The following is an 18,366-nucleotide window of genomic DNA, read 5'->3' on the forward strand; positions in this document are numbered from 1 at the left end:
CAGATAAGTCACAAATGAAATAGCTTTTGTTTTGATTGAGATTAGAGATGGGCCCAATCACAATCCTAGAGACAGACAATCCTGAACTTTGGGGAAGTCCAGAGCTAAGCCGAAAGTTGAGAGTGCTCCCTGCCACTGCATCGGGCTGACTTGAAATCCAGCCTCTGGCTATGTGCAGCATTTTGGAGATTCATAGATTATAGAGTCGGAAGGGACCCAATGGATCATTGTGTCCAATCCCCTGCCCCTGGCAGGAAAGAGGACCGAGGTCAGACGACCCCAGCCAGGTGACTGTCTAGCCTCCTCTTGAAGACCTCCAAGTTAGGTGACAGGACCACCTCTTGTGGAAGCCCATTCCAGACTCTGGCCACCCTTACTGTAAAAAAATTCTTCCTAATGTCTAACCTACTCTCCACTAGCTTGCACCCATTTATTCCTGGTTACTCCCTGGGGTGCTCTGGTAAACAGCGCATCCCCAATTCCCCACTGTTCTCCCCTGATAAATTTATAGGCGGTCCTCCCTTAATAAATTTATAAGCGGCAGGCAATATGTGCATGGGTGTTGTGTGATCTGCATCTTGGCAGACACTGCAACAACCCGCAGGTTCCCACAGGTTGAAGCACAAGTTGTAGTAAGGATGAGTGAGGCGGCTCCATATGCAGGGAAAATTTCACATGGCTCAATATAATTTATCCAGCTCCTGAATTCCTTCCACAGGAGGAAGGTGAGACTGACCCTCTCCATCCCCACTTTTGATAGGCCCTGATCTCCCAGTATTCAGCTTAGTTTATTTTGCTAATATTGCACCCGCTACACCTGGGGATTTCTCTCAGCCCCTCCCCTATGCTGTCAAACTAGACCTGGGTGTAGATTCAAACACAATAGTTTGGCTGTGTCCCCGCAGGCAGGGGCATACAGTTGGTGCAGGGAACAAAAGCAGTGGCACAAATTCATGCCACTGCTTTTTGCCCCAGCATGTGTCCCTGTACATGCTCTGGGTGGAGAAGGGAAGGCTGGAGCCAGCACCTAGGCTGGCTCCAGCAGCCTTACCTGGGATCCTGGGGGCCTCCCTGGGCTCCAGTGGTGGCAATCTGGGTGTGTGGAGCCTGGCCAACAGCTGGAGCATGGCTCTGGCTGGCAAGGCTTTGGTTTCAGGCGGTGCACGCTGCTGCCATTTGCAGCATGCTGCTTTTTTTCCAGCCTGCTCTTTTGATACCAGGATTTTTAGGTATTTAAATTAGGCTCTGTGCTGCAAATATGCAGCACAGAGAACCAAATCATGTGGATGGGGTGTGTTTTGCAGCAGGGTGGGCAGGGATTGGGGGGGCTGAGGGAGCAGGCAGGGCCAGCAGGGGTACCCCCCATGGTCTCCTCCTCCCTCCTCCAGCCGCCCCAAACCCTTACTTAGCAGTACTGAAACTCAGGTCCAGCTCCCTGCTGCTGGCACGCTGCCTACCCTGCACAGGCAGGCAGCATGCTTCAGCATCAGGGCGAGGGCCAACCATAGAGACGCTCTAGCAGCCAGAGTGTCTCTGTGGAGGACCTATCTTTGGTTGCCCTGCATTTTTTGTCTGCGGGTTTTTTTATCCCTGGATATTCAGGGGTCTGATTTTGCCCCCCGTGCTGCAGATTTGCAGCGCGGGGAGCATTTTCTCATTCCTGCACATGCCTCTTGCCGCCTCTCAAAGGAGTTTGAGAGGCGGCAAGTGGCATGTGTGGGCTCATCTGGACATGCCCTTGAGTCTAAGGCCTAAACACACAAGACAGAGATGGTGGGTGGAGAGCCAGGTGACCCTTACCCAGGGTCACAGAACAGGTCAACAGTAGAGAAGAAAAGAGAATGCAGGTCTCCCAAGTCTCAGTCTGATATCCAATCCAAGCTACTTGCCTATTTGTCCTGCTCTTTGTGCTTGTACCTGCAGTTAGCAAAACTTTTCCATGCCATTTGCAGTGCAGATAATTGCTGGTGACAGGTATATTAATGCTGTTGGAAATGATGCAACTAAAATTGCTGTATGAGTGATGTGTTCCCAGCATTTTAGTTCAATAAACCCTTTCATTAAAGCCCATGCATCCTCTCATTAATTTCCTCTTTAAGATTTGGTTAAAAAAGAAATAGAAAGTCTGATTTAATCCTTAACACCCACCCCCCTTCCCCATACACCTTTCCTGCTCACCTCAAAAATTCTCTAGGGGATAAACAATTTTGTCTTCCAAGAAACATTAAGTGCATCTTTAAGCAAAACGTTTTAAGAAGGGACTGCTCCTTGTATCACTGAAAGACCCTAATGCTATATACTTTAAGAAAACTTATAGAAAAGGTTTTATAGACCTGGAGTGGCTGAGACATATGAAGCACCTTTGCTGGCATGTATCAATGATGTTTAAATGAGAGCTGGGTATAGTTGCTTTGCTTATTTTCAAACATAGTGGCTCATGACTGTGAACATCGGACTTGGATGCTATTGGATTCATTATGCGCTTGGGAAATATGAGGGGGGAAAAGAAGCAGAGAACAAAAGAAAGAGAAGGTGGCTCCACCTGCCTCCTTGGTGGCATGAGTACAAGGCTGCCTGTGGTCTCTGTTGGTTGGGCAAAGGCCCCCCGTTAGCTCTGGGCTGCCAGCACCCCCTCTGGTGCTCTCAGGAGGAGTCCAAGAGAGAAGGCTGCCTAGGCTGACCTGCCTGGTGGAGCTGGGGGTCAGGAGGGCATGAGTTCAAGACTGCTCCCTGGTAGGGCACAGGCATCCCCCTCTGCTCCTCTTGGGCTGCCAAGGGGTGTTTTTCCCCTCTGATCCATGCATTGCTCAGATGGGCTTGAGTCTACCTCTAAAGCGTGGGCTGCAAAGCTGCATGTCATAACCCCCTGCTTTCTTCAGGTGTAGCAGGCCCCCATGCCAAGGCCTCGTAGAGCCAGTGCTGCAGTGCAAGCCCTGGAAGGGTCTACAAGGACAGAAAGCCCAGATTTGGGTTTTTTTGTTTTAAATCTGGAGGTGGCCCTTGGGACATCCCACCTAAAGGGAAGGCAGCTCTGCCTGTATGCTTTGTGGCTCCAGGCCTGGGCTAGGAAGAGACGGCAGAAGTTCAAGCCTGCCCTCATCCTCTGCTAGGTGGGCAAAGGACCCTTCTTGGGAATGCCCAATTCCTCCCCCAGCCCCATTTTCTGCAGGCTGTGATCCATGGTCATGTGAAGAGTCCCATCATGTACCATGATCTTCTCTTTTAGAGAAGGGGAAAGGTGGGAGCTCCTAGCTGTAGACTGTATTTTGGAGTGTGAAATCTGGTCACTTGAGGGGACCCAAAAAACCAAGCTGTGCCTGCCATGAAGCATTCAGCAGTATTTCCCAGTGGAGGTATAGCTCGGGATTGTGGCATTCCAGTTTTATCAAGAGTGAAGTTTTCCTCAGATGCTCTGTGGGAAACATTTCACTCAGTGGAAAACCAGTTTTCGCAGTAAAACAGTTTTGAATGAAAGCTTTTGATTAGCCCGAGCCATCACCTAACCTGCACTACTGGGATGCATCATCAGAAAACAAAGCTCCATAAAGTGGATAGTGCTGGTCAATGAGGTGGTGGCTGATTAAACACATTCCAGTCCCTGCTCTGCTAGCAGGGTGCCTAAGGGTCTCCAGCAGAGCTTCTATCTGTCTCCATAGGCCAAGGGCATAAAAAGAAATGTAGTTGTAAAAAACCTACCTACTCTGCAAGGAGAATGTGCATCCTACAGTGCAGAATCCTTTCCTGGCACAGCTTCTTGTGGCAGCAAGGTAAATCCTACTCGCATCATATAAAGTAGATAAAGACAAGCCGCATCAATATAATCATGAGACCATAAAAAGCACACACACAACATATCCTGTCTATAAATTCCAGAAATTTCTTTGGTATGGTTGTGAGAAGCACACAGGTAGATTTTACTTTGTGCAACAGAGCTAAAAGGTGACTAGAAACCATGTCATCAATACTTTAGAAAAGAGAATGAAAATCATCACAGAGCTATGTGAAATAATACTGAAACACTGCACAGAGGCTGTAGTTTCATATCTATATGTGCTGACCAGCAACATTTATTCCTTTATATAGAACACCACTGGGTATTTTTCCCTGCAACTTCTTTTGCAAAGGGGTATCTTGAACTAACTTGCGTCTCTCCTTTCAGACAGTTTTTATGCAAGGAAGATAACCTGGAATCAAATTTCCTACGCTACAGTTACAAAATGTGGAAGCACGTGTATTATGCAGAGCATTTAAGGCTATAAGAGAAGGACAGGCCCCCCCCCTTCTGATTTGCAACCATGAACAGTTAAGCTCAGAGTATGTATTTTGCTTCATTTGTATGTGGGCCAACAAAGTGTTATCACAAATATTTATATAAAGATATGAATTTACAACAGCTCATGAGAGTTTTATTTTAATGAAATTTAAAAAGGCAATTATTAGTTATACATACACACAACTGATCCTGTAATTGTTAGTCATAAATATAGAACATTCAGAAGTACAAAATACACTTTATCCACAGCACAGTTTCACATCATTATGAAGAATTTAAACAGATAAGTAACCAAGTGGTAACTTGATGACTGAAGCCCATTTTTGGCATTTTTAAAAACAGGTTGTTACTCTAAGCAAACTGATCCGCATCCATGCAGTTGTAAACCCATGAAAACATGCTCATTCTGGAGCAAGAACAGTGCAGGAATAAATGTGATGATACTGCCCCCATTTTGTTTTCTCCTTTCATTTTTTGAATTGATCTTCTTTCTTTCCTTACAATCACAACATTGAAAAAGGGGGCTCTGGCACATGCTCCTATTAATCCAATTTGAGCACTGTTATGAAAGTGAAAATATTTGACCCCAAAATTAGTCCACTGGATATCCCACAGACAAACCAAACAAAGAGCAACAGCAGTATGACAGTGATATAAGGCATTAATGATTAAATGGCTGTACTAATCTCAAAAAAAGAGTACACCTATGTATAAAAATATATGTCATAGCAATTGGGTAATTCCAACACTATATAACACTGTGCCCAAAGTAATTAGGAGTTAAAAAGGCAGTACTGCAAAAAGTATTTACAGTTTTGTAATGTACTCCAAGAAAAAGAAGGCAACAGAACTACTTATGGACACTTCTGGTTAGGAGGCACCATCAGGAGTGCCATTAACAATGAATGCCATGGAGTTCTCCAGTTAAATAAGCAGTCAATAAACTTGATTAATTGTATGAATAAGTAAATACTTCAGTATCCTAAAATGGTCTCAGTCTATGCCAACTAACTGAAATAACAGGTTGTTGAAGCCTTGCGTGTAGCTACTCCTTCAATCTGTAAAAAGCAGAATGCTTCAGTTCTATTTATTTCTCACTCTTTTATGAAATAGTTTGCAAGACAATCTGATCAGAAGTCACAACTTTACATGCAGAGAATAACATTTTCTGCACATGAAATCTGCAAACTCTAACTCACTGACAGCAAAAGTGCTGCAGCAGTTGCACTAACTGCCAAATAAAAATGCCATCACTTCAGTAATTACATATGCAAGTTGCTTTACTATCATTAAAATATGCAACAAAAAAGCATAGCTCAGCTAAACGCTAAACAACTCTAGCTACGGCAAGAATGGGACTGAGGCAACAATATTCCACAGGAGCTACTCAGCACTATGGAGGCAGCACTTGCACCTGCGTTTACTGCCTTACAGAAGCAGTAGCAACTGTGGATGTTGCCTATTTGCTTGGTCTCAATAAGGCTGCCAGTCATAATGCTCTGTAAGCGCTCCCTTCTTGCTGGCTTCATTGCACCCTCAGAAAAAAAAAATCTCTCCACACCTGCCCTCCCTTCAGAGGAAAAGTGCTATAAATATCCTGTAGGTAAAGGGATCATCTGGCAGGCAGGCAAGGAGAGTGCAGAAAGCACTGGCTCAGTGTATCAGAAGATAAAAAGGGAATTATAATGCCTCAAAGTGAAGAAATGGGAGAAACCCTAACACTATTCCAAGACTGGCCTTTAACACTATAGCAATGATCTTTTGTGCCCAGAAGGGATACTGGACAAGAAGCAGTCCAAGTAGGGTTAGGTATACTGGCTTCAAATGGACAATACTCTGCTTGCAAAACACCTGACATGCTTGAACTTTTTTTAGTCAAAATTTTTTTTTTACTGGCACTATCAAATACAGAATACGATAAGCCCCTTTCTACATGGTTGTACTATAAAAAGACAATGATACACAGAGAAACTGAACTGGCCTGGGACTGGGAAAAGAAAAGCAATTTTCATAAATAGAAACTTTCAAATTGAATTCAGGCACATATGTAAATTTATACATATATATACTTAGAACAATGTGTCACGAAGATTACAACATAGAAACAGTTTTTCCATTCATTTCTCACTTTACAGAGAAACGTAACTTTCAAACATTAAAAGTACAGAGTTGATCTGCATGTCAAGTGCATTATGTACAGAGATGGAAATTGCAAGTCCACCCTCTCTTCCCCCACGATGACATCGTTGCCCATCCAGGATTCTCTATTTCTCCTTTTCCTGTCACTCTCTACTTGTCCAGATGCAAATATCTCACCTCACCTGAGCAGCCACCTGTAGAGCGCAAGCATCTTTTACTGAGGTCAGTGAGTCCCACTGATCAGCTCACTACAGAGTGGAGCATCTTTAGGCTAATTCAGTAACACTTCTTTATTCAAGCAGTGCAGATGGAGTGGGAAGGCTTCAAGGTAATACGTATCTAGGTATTAAAATAAATATACTTTAAGTGCACGGTTTATTCGGTTAGGTGAGAACTTCCCCTCCTGACCTGGAACTGGAGAAGAGGTACCCATTTAAAAATAATTACAACTTTGGTCAGGCAAGCCTAGACCAGAGATCTGAGGCCTCTGTAATACTTGATTTAGGTTAGAACTAGAGTCTCTGTTTTTTAATGAAGAAGTCCCCCACTAGCACATAGGGCTCAGGATTGATCCCAGAGAATTAAATGAAGAGAAAAATGGCAGGAAATACTGTCACTGGATACTGTATTATCTTCTACACAAAGTGCAGTGAAATGGGGGGGGAAGGGGAAGAAGGGAGCCAGCTGCAGAAAGTCTATAGAAGTTGGGTTTGAACAGCCTGAAGAGCATAGGTCTCTGTACAAAACCTATGTGGTCAGATTGGGCCGTGGGTTATAGAGAGAGCGCTACTCTTCATGGCACTGTCTATCTAGGAGACTTCAGGGATTTCCTTCATGAGATATTTCTGACCTAGTACGGACTTCTGTAAGGTACCTCTAGACTGAGAGTCAGCCTCAAGGGGCCAGGCAAATGGTAGTGCATGTGTGGGGAAATCACTGTAGAAACGCACTGTTGTTAGGTATGTTACTCTGGCCTCCTAGGTCTACAGACCCAGTGTGAATCCTAATACTTTTACCAGTTCAGGCAGCTGACACCTCTTCCTTTCCAAGATGACTGCCTGCAACCTCTCACACCTCAAAGGTTGTCACAAAAACTTCATGACTGTGAATGCTGAACTATTTCGTTGTCCCTGGAGGATTTTTCTCCCAAATAAGGATTGTTTGGTCTTAAATCGTCATTTTTCTAAGGTCCCTGTAATCCAGAAGTGTACATGTGCATGCACACACAAAGAATGTCCAGCAAATTTTAGATGCCAGCAAAACTGAAGTCACAGACCTTAATATCATAGAGAAGCATGCACCACTGTGGTCAATTCTTTTAAATGGTGAGCAAATTGAAAACCTGCCAAAACAGGGAGATGCTGAGCAAGTCAGAATGCAAGCAAAAAAAAAGAAGTCAACTTCACTGCAGGTAACAACCTGATTGATACCTGCTACAAATTAGATTCAACAGCACTGTGTGACAATGGAACAAAGTGGCTTATTGCTCTTGGAAATGAGCTTGAATGATTTTGTTGCAACAGGTCATCATTTGTGACTGTAAAAATGTGACATTTCACAGTATGCGAACAAAGTTCACGGAACGGAAATGCAGCTTGTGCGGAAATCATATTCTTGATATGTTTTATAGTAATTTTTACAAACAATTCTCTCAGGGAATGTAAGAGCTAAAGGCAACAAAAAAAAAAGAGCAGCTCATGAGAAAATTATAGAAAAAATAGGCCTCATTTAGCAGTGCAAAAACAGGAGTAAGAGTTTGTGTAAGTAAATGTATGGCCTACGTCAGAATTACCTGAGTTAACAGGTAAAGGGATTGAGAATGCAACAATGTTTGAATCCCCCCATATAGTGTTACCCTTTTCAGAACACTCCAGAATCAACCATTTCATAGGTCAAAAGAAACCAGTACAGGAAATCACTTAATACAGCACAAGATATACATACAGTACTAAAATGTACACACATTCAAGTTTAACTGGGGTAAATAAAAAATAAAAAAAGAGGCTGAATCTTCTGGTCCGAGAAGATTATATTATGCTGTATAATCGCACATTCAAGCTGGCCTTAAAAACTACAGGAATCGAAATGAGAATATTAAGTCTGTTTCCAGAAACCTAAGTTGAAAGCAAGGCATTGAAATGGAAAAATTGGCACTGTAATACGACGTTACCTTACCTTCACTTTGTTAGTCTTTGTTACTTCGTTATCTAGTTAAAAATTACCATTCAAAAGGGAATACTAGCGATCATTCACATTCAAATATTTAAGACTCAGAGATTTTTCACAATCAAGCAAAGTTTTTCATCTCTGAGGTAGATGGCAAGAAAATAAAAATATGGATCTGTCAATGGACACCAACTAGTCCCGTCTCTCCTTCGGCAGCAGTCACGCCCTGACAGGAGGAGAAAGTGAGCTCCTACATCTCTATCTGAAACATGAGAGATGTGACTTCTTGTTTAGTAGCTTCTACAAGTAATGCAACACAGAAAAAGCAGAGCCAACAATACACTGAAATGGTCTTGCAGAACTGCATGTCAGAGGGCTTTTCTTCCTGTTTTGTGAATTACTCAGAAAATGGTGGAAACATGCCCAAATCAGCAAAATCTTCAATGTTGTAATTGCCAGTACCCTGGGTAGGATCCCCCGGCATAGGCAGCATATCCTGTGTGATAAGGAAAAAAATCAAAGTGAAGCGTCACTGTCCAGTATGCTTTCTAGGTGCAAAGTCTCCTGTTTAAAAAAATAAAAAAATAAAGACCAGAAAATGCCAAAAGGCTGGAGACAGTCAGAGGACTAAGTAGAGGATCTATCCAGCGTTTAATTTTTGCTCAGGCCCTATTTCCAGGTAGAGCAGGACTTAAAAAGAGTATAGGCATTGCAGAAGTCTGATTCTCATAAATCCCCACACATCTAATCTGTATTAGAAGCAGACTGTAGTAAAACTGGAGACTAGAGATGTGCAATTGCTGAATGACAACACAGCACCTATTGTAAAGCTGCTTTCTGGAGTGCCAGGTGGCTGGGCTTCCATGCTACTGACAGCAACAAGGTGAAAAAGGCACTAGAAAGAAAAATAGGGAGCTTACAAACAGGCAAGAGCTACTTCTTTTCATGGTGTTGCTCCTTCAGGGTAGAAAATGCACATGCCTTGATGAAACTAAACCATAAAGGGTTTGAAACCTGTGTTTGTGGGTTCTGTGCTGTGCCTCTCAGTTATTTTCCAGAGTGGAATTAAGGTAAATCAATTAAAAGCCTTTGCAGGGATAACCACTGGAAACAGAAAGCAGCTACTTGGACTTGCTAGAATAGCTCTTCCTTCCCCTTCCTTTCCATAGGCTCAATTTAGCAAGGCTGAGAGACCCTTCTGAGAGATCCAGCACACCCTTCAAGTAGTCCTGAAATCAGAGAGCTGCAGGACTACTTAGGCAGCATTCAGCACCTCACAGCATCAAGTTTTAACCTCCCACAGCAGACACAAGGATAAGCAACTGATAAGTAACTGATGACCAGGCAGTAGCTGTTAAGGATCATATGATATATCTGTGTCTTGATATCACTGAACCCCCTTTAATTTGAATCACGCACCTTTTCTGAAGTACTATGCTGAGTGCAGTGGAGGGAGTCTTGCTTTCATGTAGCTGAATTATGGCTCCTGCTATCAGCATACATTTGTGGAGGATCCTCTTCCTCCTTAATAGCACTCTGTAAGCAGGAGCTACATTTATTATCACTGCACCTCCACTGAACAATGCTGGAGGTCAGACTTTCCTCCTGGTTAACAAGCTGACCAAGCAAGGAAGCGGAAATTAATTGACTTCTCTCGAGAAAGGGGAAGCTCATGATAATTGCTTCTAAGTCAAGTAAGGTCCTTGTAGTAGGTTTAGAAAGTACCAAAGCATCTTGTCCAGCATGGACAAAGCAATGGGAAAAAGGTATTCTCTGCTGAGAAAACTACCATATTCACTCAAATCAGAGATGACTTTGAATTTAAGAGAACCCCCAATAATTAGACTCTATGTATAGAAAAATTATAAATCCGTTAGAATTTTCTATGTATTGGAGGCCCACCTTAATTTTGTCCTTCCCACTGCTGCCTTGGGGAAAGCAGCATTAGTGGGGCAGGCAGCTCCCACCACTTCTCCCCATCTTCCCCCCAACCAACCCACCTTGTACTTATACTTAAATCCAAGGCAAGGAGCCTTCCCCCGCCTCCCCCATGTTGAATGGGGAGAAACTTAGTCTTGGATTCAAGTACATAAAGTATCATCTCCTCCTGCCCTCCTCCCAGCTTTTACAAGAACAAGCTCTGGCAGGACTTGGTTTTGCACCAAAAGCTGCATCATTAACATCTTAATGATAAAACAAGTCTTCCATAACAGTCAAAAAGGCTCTAAGGATCTTTCCTTGGGAGGAGTAATTACCCTTATCTGAGGGTAGCTGCATACTGTATTGAGGACTCATCCCAGGAGTACACAAGCTGCAAATCCGACTGTGGGGTCCCTGTCAGTGGCAATAAGAGATGCAGCAGACTTGACTGGCACGCTTCCCCAACTGCCCTGGCCAGCCCCACCTCCCTGACCAGCACTTTGTATATTTTATGCTTCATTTGCTATCTCTGAAGACACCTCCAATGAGGCTGCATCTGCCTTGACCTCCTGAATCCTCCATCCCTCTGAGGGACTTTTGCTGCTGGGGTCCCTGTGCCAAGGTCTCTAGTGATAGACACTGAAGTAAATCTGGCACCTGATTGCTGTTTACTTCTTTCTCTTTTCCCTTGCATACACCTATCAACAGTGCTCTTTTATGAACAGTCATTTTGAACCAATTTAAATGAAAAATATTTTAAATACATAAAGGGCATATCTACAAGTTGCTAAATGGCACTGTTGCTACGGCGCTGTACTTTAGTACTTCATTTTGGTAAATACTAAAGCACAGCACAGTAACCACCCACACAGTCAGTTTTCGCTGCTACGGCAATGTAGCAGTGTGCTAAAGTGGGGGAGCATGCTGCTATGGAGACATAGCTGCTGAAAACGTGTGGACTCGCGTGATTGCTACACTGCTGTAGAGAGCCATACAGCGACGCAGTGTGTTGCTATGATGACGGAGGGTGATGTGTAGATGCGCCCAAAGAGACCGTATCGATTTATTTGCTTGTGAAACATCAAGCCCAACTAAAATGAAGATATAATAAACAGCAATTCATACCACAAAATAACAAGCTGAGTTACTGAAGACGGTTATTGGGCTACCAACCAGGTCCAAATAGGTGGACTGTTGTAAAAATCATTACCCAGTATCTCCTCTGAAGAACACACCTAATCTCCTCCCGCCTCTTAAAGAGAACTTAGACTAACTGGACCCTGTTAGATTTTATTGGTCTGGACCATAAAAGGAAGAAAGAGGGTATAAGGAGGACTATCTAGTCAAGACTGTCTACTAGCTTCTCCACAAAATGTATCAGCTCTGTACTGAGGGAGCAAGAAGAGGAAGGAAAATTGTAATTGTTTTAAATCAAAGAACTTTCTGTGATTCAGCAGAAAGCAAAACTGAGAGAATCTTAGGAAAAGGTTTTCTAATCCCAGCTCACATCAATGTAAAAGGCTGCACATACTAAGCTAAGGAATACTATTGTCATGTCCTCTGCCACTCCATGTGTTCAACCTGGCTTGCATTATCAGAAGAGCAATTCCTTTCACTTACATGAAATCACTGTAGGTGTCATGAAGTCTTAAATCTACTGACCTGGAACACTTCAGTCTGGCTGGGCTGCTGGTGAGAGTGCTGGTCACTGCTTTGCTGATTATGGTGCTGGCTTTGCCACTGGGACCAGACTTCTGAAGGTCTCCCTTGGAACTGTCCACTGCTTTGACCACTTTCAGCTGAAAAATTCAGATTTGGAGACCCATAAGATCTACCAGATTTGGAGAGACAGTTCCTTTAAAAATCCACAAGTATTTTTGTGATTATGTTAAAGACTTCAGTGCTGGGAAATCAATTTAATAACAGGGATACTCAGCAAGGACCTGTTCTCACAGGATTGGAGGTTTTGGCACTGATATCCTACATGAGCAGGGTGGGACCCAGAGAGAGAGAGTGCAAGGTTAATTACTGTCACTTTACCAACACAAGAAGGAACCTGTTAAAGCACAAAGCAAAATAAATCAATTGTATAATGAAAGCTAACAGGAATAACGGCAGGGTCCTCTGCTATTCTGCCTTTTTTTTTAATAGGGACAAATAGTTATTTGCTGTTTCACTTAAACCCAAATGATGATGCAGACATTTTAAAGCCCCTTTCTCTTTAAGAGACATTTTGCTCAAGACCTGAACCAGAGGAGTACTTCTATCTGCTGGAATATGTAATGGGTCTGTTTTCAGACTTTGCAAAAGCAGGATGTTGGGCCCCTACTTGCACAGTTGGGCCTTTAGATACTCGAGGCTTTGCAGCCTGAAGCACTGAGGTTGTTTAGAAAGCTGGTCAGTGGGCAAATTTCATCCTCCATTATTTCCAGGGGGAAAGCATCTATTGAATTCATGTTGGTGTCATCTCATATTTGTTCATATAACAGGTGGTACCTGAGACTGAAATCTACTTGAGGTTTTGAAGGAATAAAGAGGTTTAGAGGCAAGACAAATGTAGTCCTAATGACCCACTGAAAACTGATACTATATAGACTGCTTCTGTCATCTGCTGTGCTTTTATGGGTATGTTCAGAGATGCTGTTTACTCAAAGTCAGTGGGTTTTCACACTGTACCTCTGTAAACAGAATTTAGCCCTGAATGTTTAAAACGTCACCCAGGAGATTTTCCTTCTGTGTTTGAAGTCTTTGTAGAGCCACTTTCTACAATGTTAATGTGTCATCACTTTTAGGGGTGATTTTTGGGAACTACTGCCCAGCACAAAAATGTGAACTTTGGCATTTATGCTAATGGTATAACTGTGTTTGAGCCTCCCCTGGACCCTCTACAGCACAGTGCAGGACCAATCCTTTTTTTTCAGCTCAGAAATGGAAGAGGCTTCTCTACTGAAATGCAAGTAAAGCAGCACAGTTTTTGTTAGTGTGTTGCGTATCTTGGTCCAAGGTGCCACAACTGAAAGAACACACCCTCCCTCCCCCAAATATTTTCCCTGTTTTACTCCTCCTATTTTCAACTTTTTGTTTTCAAACTTGTAAGCCAACGTTTGGGAGGAACTGGTAGATTAGATACTAGGGGTAATCAGGACCATGGGCCAAGAGATACTATTGTTCTAACTACTTCTGCAGAGACATGCGATTCTGCTTGTTACGCTGCATCAGGCTCCTGGTAACCAGAAAGTGCATCTTCCACTCAGAACAATGGAAAGAATGGGAAATGCCAATAACCAAAATCCATGACTCCATAGGTCACTGCTTCATGACGTACAACATGACAAATGATCTAGATGATCTGCTCATGTCCCTTCCGACCCTAGAAACTATGAATGAAACGCCCTCTGGGTAAACTTTGTTACCAGCTAAGAAACGTAGCATTGAGCAGATGAGCTGTTTTCCAGAAAACTTGTAAACTATAATGGCATTCTTCTGTCGCATCTGGGTTAGATAATTTTATCTTCCCCGACTGACATTACAGTGACAAATAATTTGGCTGATTCAAAAATCCTGCTGCCACATAACTTGTCAAAGGAAAGTTCATTTAAGTTACCCTTTAAAAGAATACGGCATGTGTTCTGCTCTGTACAATGTGCTGAAATTTACTTAGTGAAGCAAACAAGGCTTCTCAGCCAGACAGAAGTTGCCAGCAGAAAGTTTAAGAAGTTCTTTTTTGGTAAGGATTGTATTTAATAAAAGAATTCAAACTGATGTAGGTCAGGGAGTGTTTCTCATTAGGTGAATGGGTCCTTGCCAAGCACAAAGTGCAGGCTCACTCACAAAACAAAGGTACAAAGTCCCATGTGAATGGAGACGGCACCAAGAATAAACTCGGTGAGAAGTTTTCCATTTTGATGCGTGCGTTCCCTACCGCATTCCAGGCAATACAGCACAGGGCTAGCCAGGAGGCCCAGGGAGTAAAACAGGCTTGAAACAAAACTGGTCATATTGCACTTTCAGCCCTAAAAAAAAAGCAACGTGCAATAAATGAACACAGTGGCAGAAATGAAAAAAAAAAAGTCTCATATCTGCTAATCATATGATTAACATAATCTTAGAAAGTTTATCATCAAGAAAACTAGGTTAGAAAGTAGGGGGTTGTAAGGTAGAGGGAAGAGTGGAATGTTCCTATTTCATTATCCCTTAGATGTTTTTCATTTTCCACTCTCAGGAACATCCCACGCTAAAGGCATAATCTGAACATCCAACTGAAGAGACAATGAGCAGCACAGTTATCTTTAACATTTCTACCTAATTATCTAAGAAGAAATGTAATCCATTGCAAAGTTTCATATACTTTAATCATAATCTTAAGGCTCATATCTGAGGGTTTCCAGCACCCAATAAATATAGCTAAACACAAAAAGTGCACACTCAAATATTAACATAGGTAAGAATTGGCTACATGTTTTGTCAAGTTCTGATCCATGCAGAAGTGCTCTAAATGTTATATATCCAACCCAGCAGTGCTTATGATTCCTGAACGAAGCAATTTACTTATGTAAAAATATACAAGCTCTGATCTTCCAGGGGGCTGTCCCTACAACTAAAACCCTAAAGACTTCAGTGAAACTCTGTGGTTCAGGACCATAGCTAGTGACTCTGTAAAGCAGGATGGAGCTTTTGAGAGAGATGCATTTCACACTGAATAGCCACTCTAAGTTTGAATAGCCACTTTGCAATTGCTACTTGTGTTCTGAAGACAGAAGTGGCTATTTAGTGTGAACAAAATAAAATGTCAGAGGTTACCTGCAAAAATGTGGGACAGCTCATACTCCACTGGGTGCAGAAGCTGTGCCAGAACTCAGCCCTCTTCCTTCCAAGGCAGTGCCCATCTCACTGAGACACAAAGCTACCTTTGGCTTGCTTTCCATTCTGTTCCCACATATGACCAAGAATGGAAAGCATGGGAGGGCCTGCTTCTCTACCAGCACTCTTCTTGGATGCATGCATGCAGCTGCACACCTCTTTACAGAGAGGCAAGATCTAACTTTTGCACAAGTAGCCTGAAATGTCCCATTTCGGCTAAAATTAGCTGCATAACTGCTACTTACCTGTCTAAAAGTAGGGCTGGATTTGGGCTGTAGTGTTTTAGGGGTTTAATTTTATGTGCATTTCAAACTTACCAAACCCTGCACTTCTGTTTGCTAGGCTGGAGTAGGCATTGCCACTTGGGGAAGAGGTGGCTGGGCTTGAAAGTGGACTGTATGAGGACGGATCAGCTGGATAAGTATGGCTGGTTCCAATCCCAAAGGGTGATGATTGAGCCTTGCCAGACTGCGACGGAATTTGCTAGGGGGCAAGGAAATCAAAAAAACACAATGCAAGTTATTTTGATTGCTGATGTAAGAGAAGCAGCACAACAGACAACTTTTAAACAATGTAAAAACAAGTGCTAAAGAAATTTTACAGATGAGACCAGGCATAGTATTCCCATCTCAACCCTATTCAACTTCTGTCAACATGGGATTAACTGCTACTTAAGTTTAATGAAAGTAACACACTAGAAATGAATACATACAGCTCTCTGGATGAGAGAGAAATGCTACTATTGCTGGTGGTTACCTGCCATAACCTGCTCTCTTATCTCTGCTGGGTCACGACATTTAAGATCAAAGAAGAAAAAAAAAAAAACATAAAGGAGGCATCTTTATTTGCTAGTGATCCTGCTTTTATGCTTGTACAGCAAAGCCTCAGTTTTCTGATTACTCTGTAGGATAACTGGTATATTCAGATCAACAGGGCTTCCAGTGATCATGGGATCAAGCCCCAGAGGCTTTAGAGCAGATGCCCTGGCTTTCCCCACACAGATTTCAAAGCCTGCTGGGCTCTCTCTCCTGATTTCATACTATGAAAAGCAGATTGTCCAAGTGGAATGTAACCCATAGGGCAGATGTCGTATCTTGCCTTGGACAAGCAGTCAACCTTTGCAGATTTGGTGGAAATGAATAGGACAACTTCAGGGGGAAAATAACCACACTTTGTTTAAAGTAGATGGTTTAGTTAAATCATGGATGTACAAACACACCACTGACTTGACACTTCTACAATGACTTCCTCTGAGGATTGCAAAGCATGTCACAAAGAAACACCACAACACGCCCATGAGAGGTAAACTGAGACCAAGTGTGGTTACAGGTTTCACCTGGAGTCACATGGTACACCAGGAGCTAGTGTCAGGAGTAGAACCTACTTACCCACAAAGCATTCCCTCCCCTCCATACAACTCCATCAGCTCCATGCACGACTACTGCTTAACAAGTTCTACTGCTTGAAATTAAAAGCAGTAGCATTTCAGGATACTTTTAATGACGTTCATGTTATTGGCAATCAATGCACTGAAGTAAAGCCTTTTGCTTGGGCAAACCAGAGGGGGGGAAACCAGATCCCAACAGACATATAAGATGGTGAAAATGTGTTTAAGTCCTCAGTTCAGTTCCTTGCAAGTAAGTTACTTAGCTGTGATGATTCCACAATGACAAGGAACATGCAGACCTTTCTGCAAAACTACATTCATTTTTAAGTTGGTAAAAGGATTAGCTGCAGACTTAATCAGACTGATGGCTTCAGCTAAGAAGATAAATTGCTTTTTTTCCTCACTGACTAATTATGGCTTTCATACACAATGTACAGATGAAAACATGTGAAAATGTTATTTCAATTTGAAGACAACAAGGCTGAGCAATTGACGTGGATGAAGGACTGGGCACCAAGTTTATAATACTGGGAAACTAATATGCTTACAAACAAGGTTCTGATTAAATAAACAAGTGCCTTTATCCTATGTAACAAATTTGAATGCAAACAGTAATATTAATAAATAGACTTACCTCCAGAGATTAAAACAAAAGCATTTAGTGGCTGAGTTGCTATTCTGTCTTTAATATGTACAGTCACCTTCTACACAGACTACACAATCGACTCAGTCTAAAGAGATTTTTCTGCAATACATATTAATGTTGTATGTAAAGAACGCAGGCATTTGGCTTTGGCCCAATAGAGTTTATGCATATGCTTAATTGCAATCATAAGTAGTCATGCTGACTTGTATGTCCAGACAGGAATGAGGTCTTAAATTAGGATATACGTGGAGATTGCCAATGTCATGCAGAGACTTTTTGTCCAAATAACTCAAAATTTTTCCCTTTGGGATTCTGTTTTGACCAGAAATCAGAAATGGAGGAATTCATTTAATTTATTATTTTAAATTAATCAATTTTTGCAAGTTTTAAAACATGCCATATGCATTGTTCTGCTGCAATATTAAAAGGCATAATTAGGGCTCCAAGGCTGCTTTCTCCCTGCCGTGGCAGCACATGAAGAGTGACCATTGCTGAAGCCCCCTCCCACCGAAGACCCACGTTGGGCCAGATCAAATGAGACTGTGGGGTGAATCTGGCCTGTGTGACATAGGGTGGCAAAACCTGCCTTAATCACAATACCTGTCCTGGAAATGGTGGGCGACTCCCAGTCCAGGCAACTTGGCTCTGATTTAACTGGCGAGATATCTGGGTCAGATTTTGGCCTGTTGAAGAAGATGACTGGATATCGTTCACACCAGGGACATGTACCACAGATGAGCTAAAAGGGAAACGAACAGAAAATGAGTGGTAGGAACAATATGATCTTCACATACAAATCAAACCATGGGTAACTGAAAGTGTGTTACTCATCACACAGAAGTGAAGGTTTCTGCCACTTTGCTGCAGGATTAAATGAAAAAGTGACTTGATTGTCCTATTAAACTATCACAAGTTTTGAAATTCTAAAAAGTCCCTTCTACTGTGTACTTATAATGGACACAAGTCATAGTTAGA

The 18,366-nt window shown here is 42.5% G+C and overlaps 1 protein-coding gene across 2 annotated transcripts in view; it reads right to left on the reverse strand.

Annotated features, from left to right (window-relative positions):
- Nucleotides 1–4,380: 4,380 nt before the first annotated feature.
- The window catches only part of ARNT2 (aryl hydrocarbon receptor nuclear translocator 2), a 160,219-nt gene continuing 146,233 nt past the window's right edge, over nt 4,381–18,366 (reverse strand). For both annotated transcript variants that reach the window (XM_019533707.1, XM_019533706.1), the window contains 4 exons: nt 17,992–18,130; nt 15,676–15,841; nt 12,161–12,297; nt 4,381–9,074 (listed from right to left, as the gene is read on the reverse strand). In XM_019533707.1, coding sequence (XP_019389252.1) covers nt 8,976–9,074; nt 12,161–12,297; nt 15,676–15,841; nt 17,992–18,130 — 541 coding nt within the window. In that variant the 3' untranslated portion in view covers nt 4,381–8,975. The remainder of the gene's footprint in view (nt 9,075–12,160; nt 12,298–15,675; nt 15,842–17,991; nt 18,131–18,366) is intronic.

This window comes from Crocodylus porosus, unplaced genomic scaffold (assembly GCF_001723895.1).
Source record: "Crocodylus porosus isolate Cpor-Errol unplaced genomic scaffold, CroPor_comp1, whole genome shotgun sequence".
Lineage (NCBI taxonomy): Eukaryota > Metazoa > Chordata > Crocodylia > Crocodylidae > Crocodylus > Crocodylus porosus.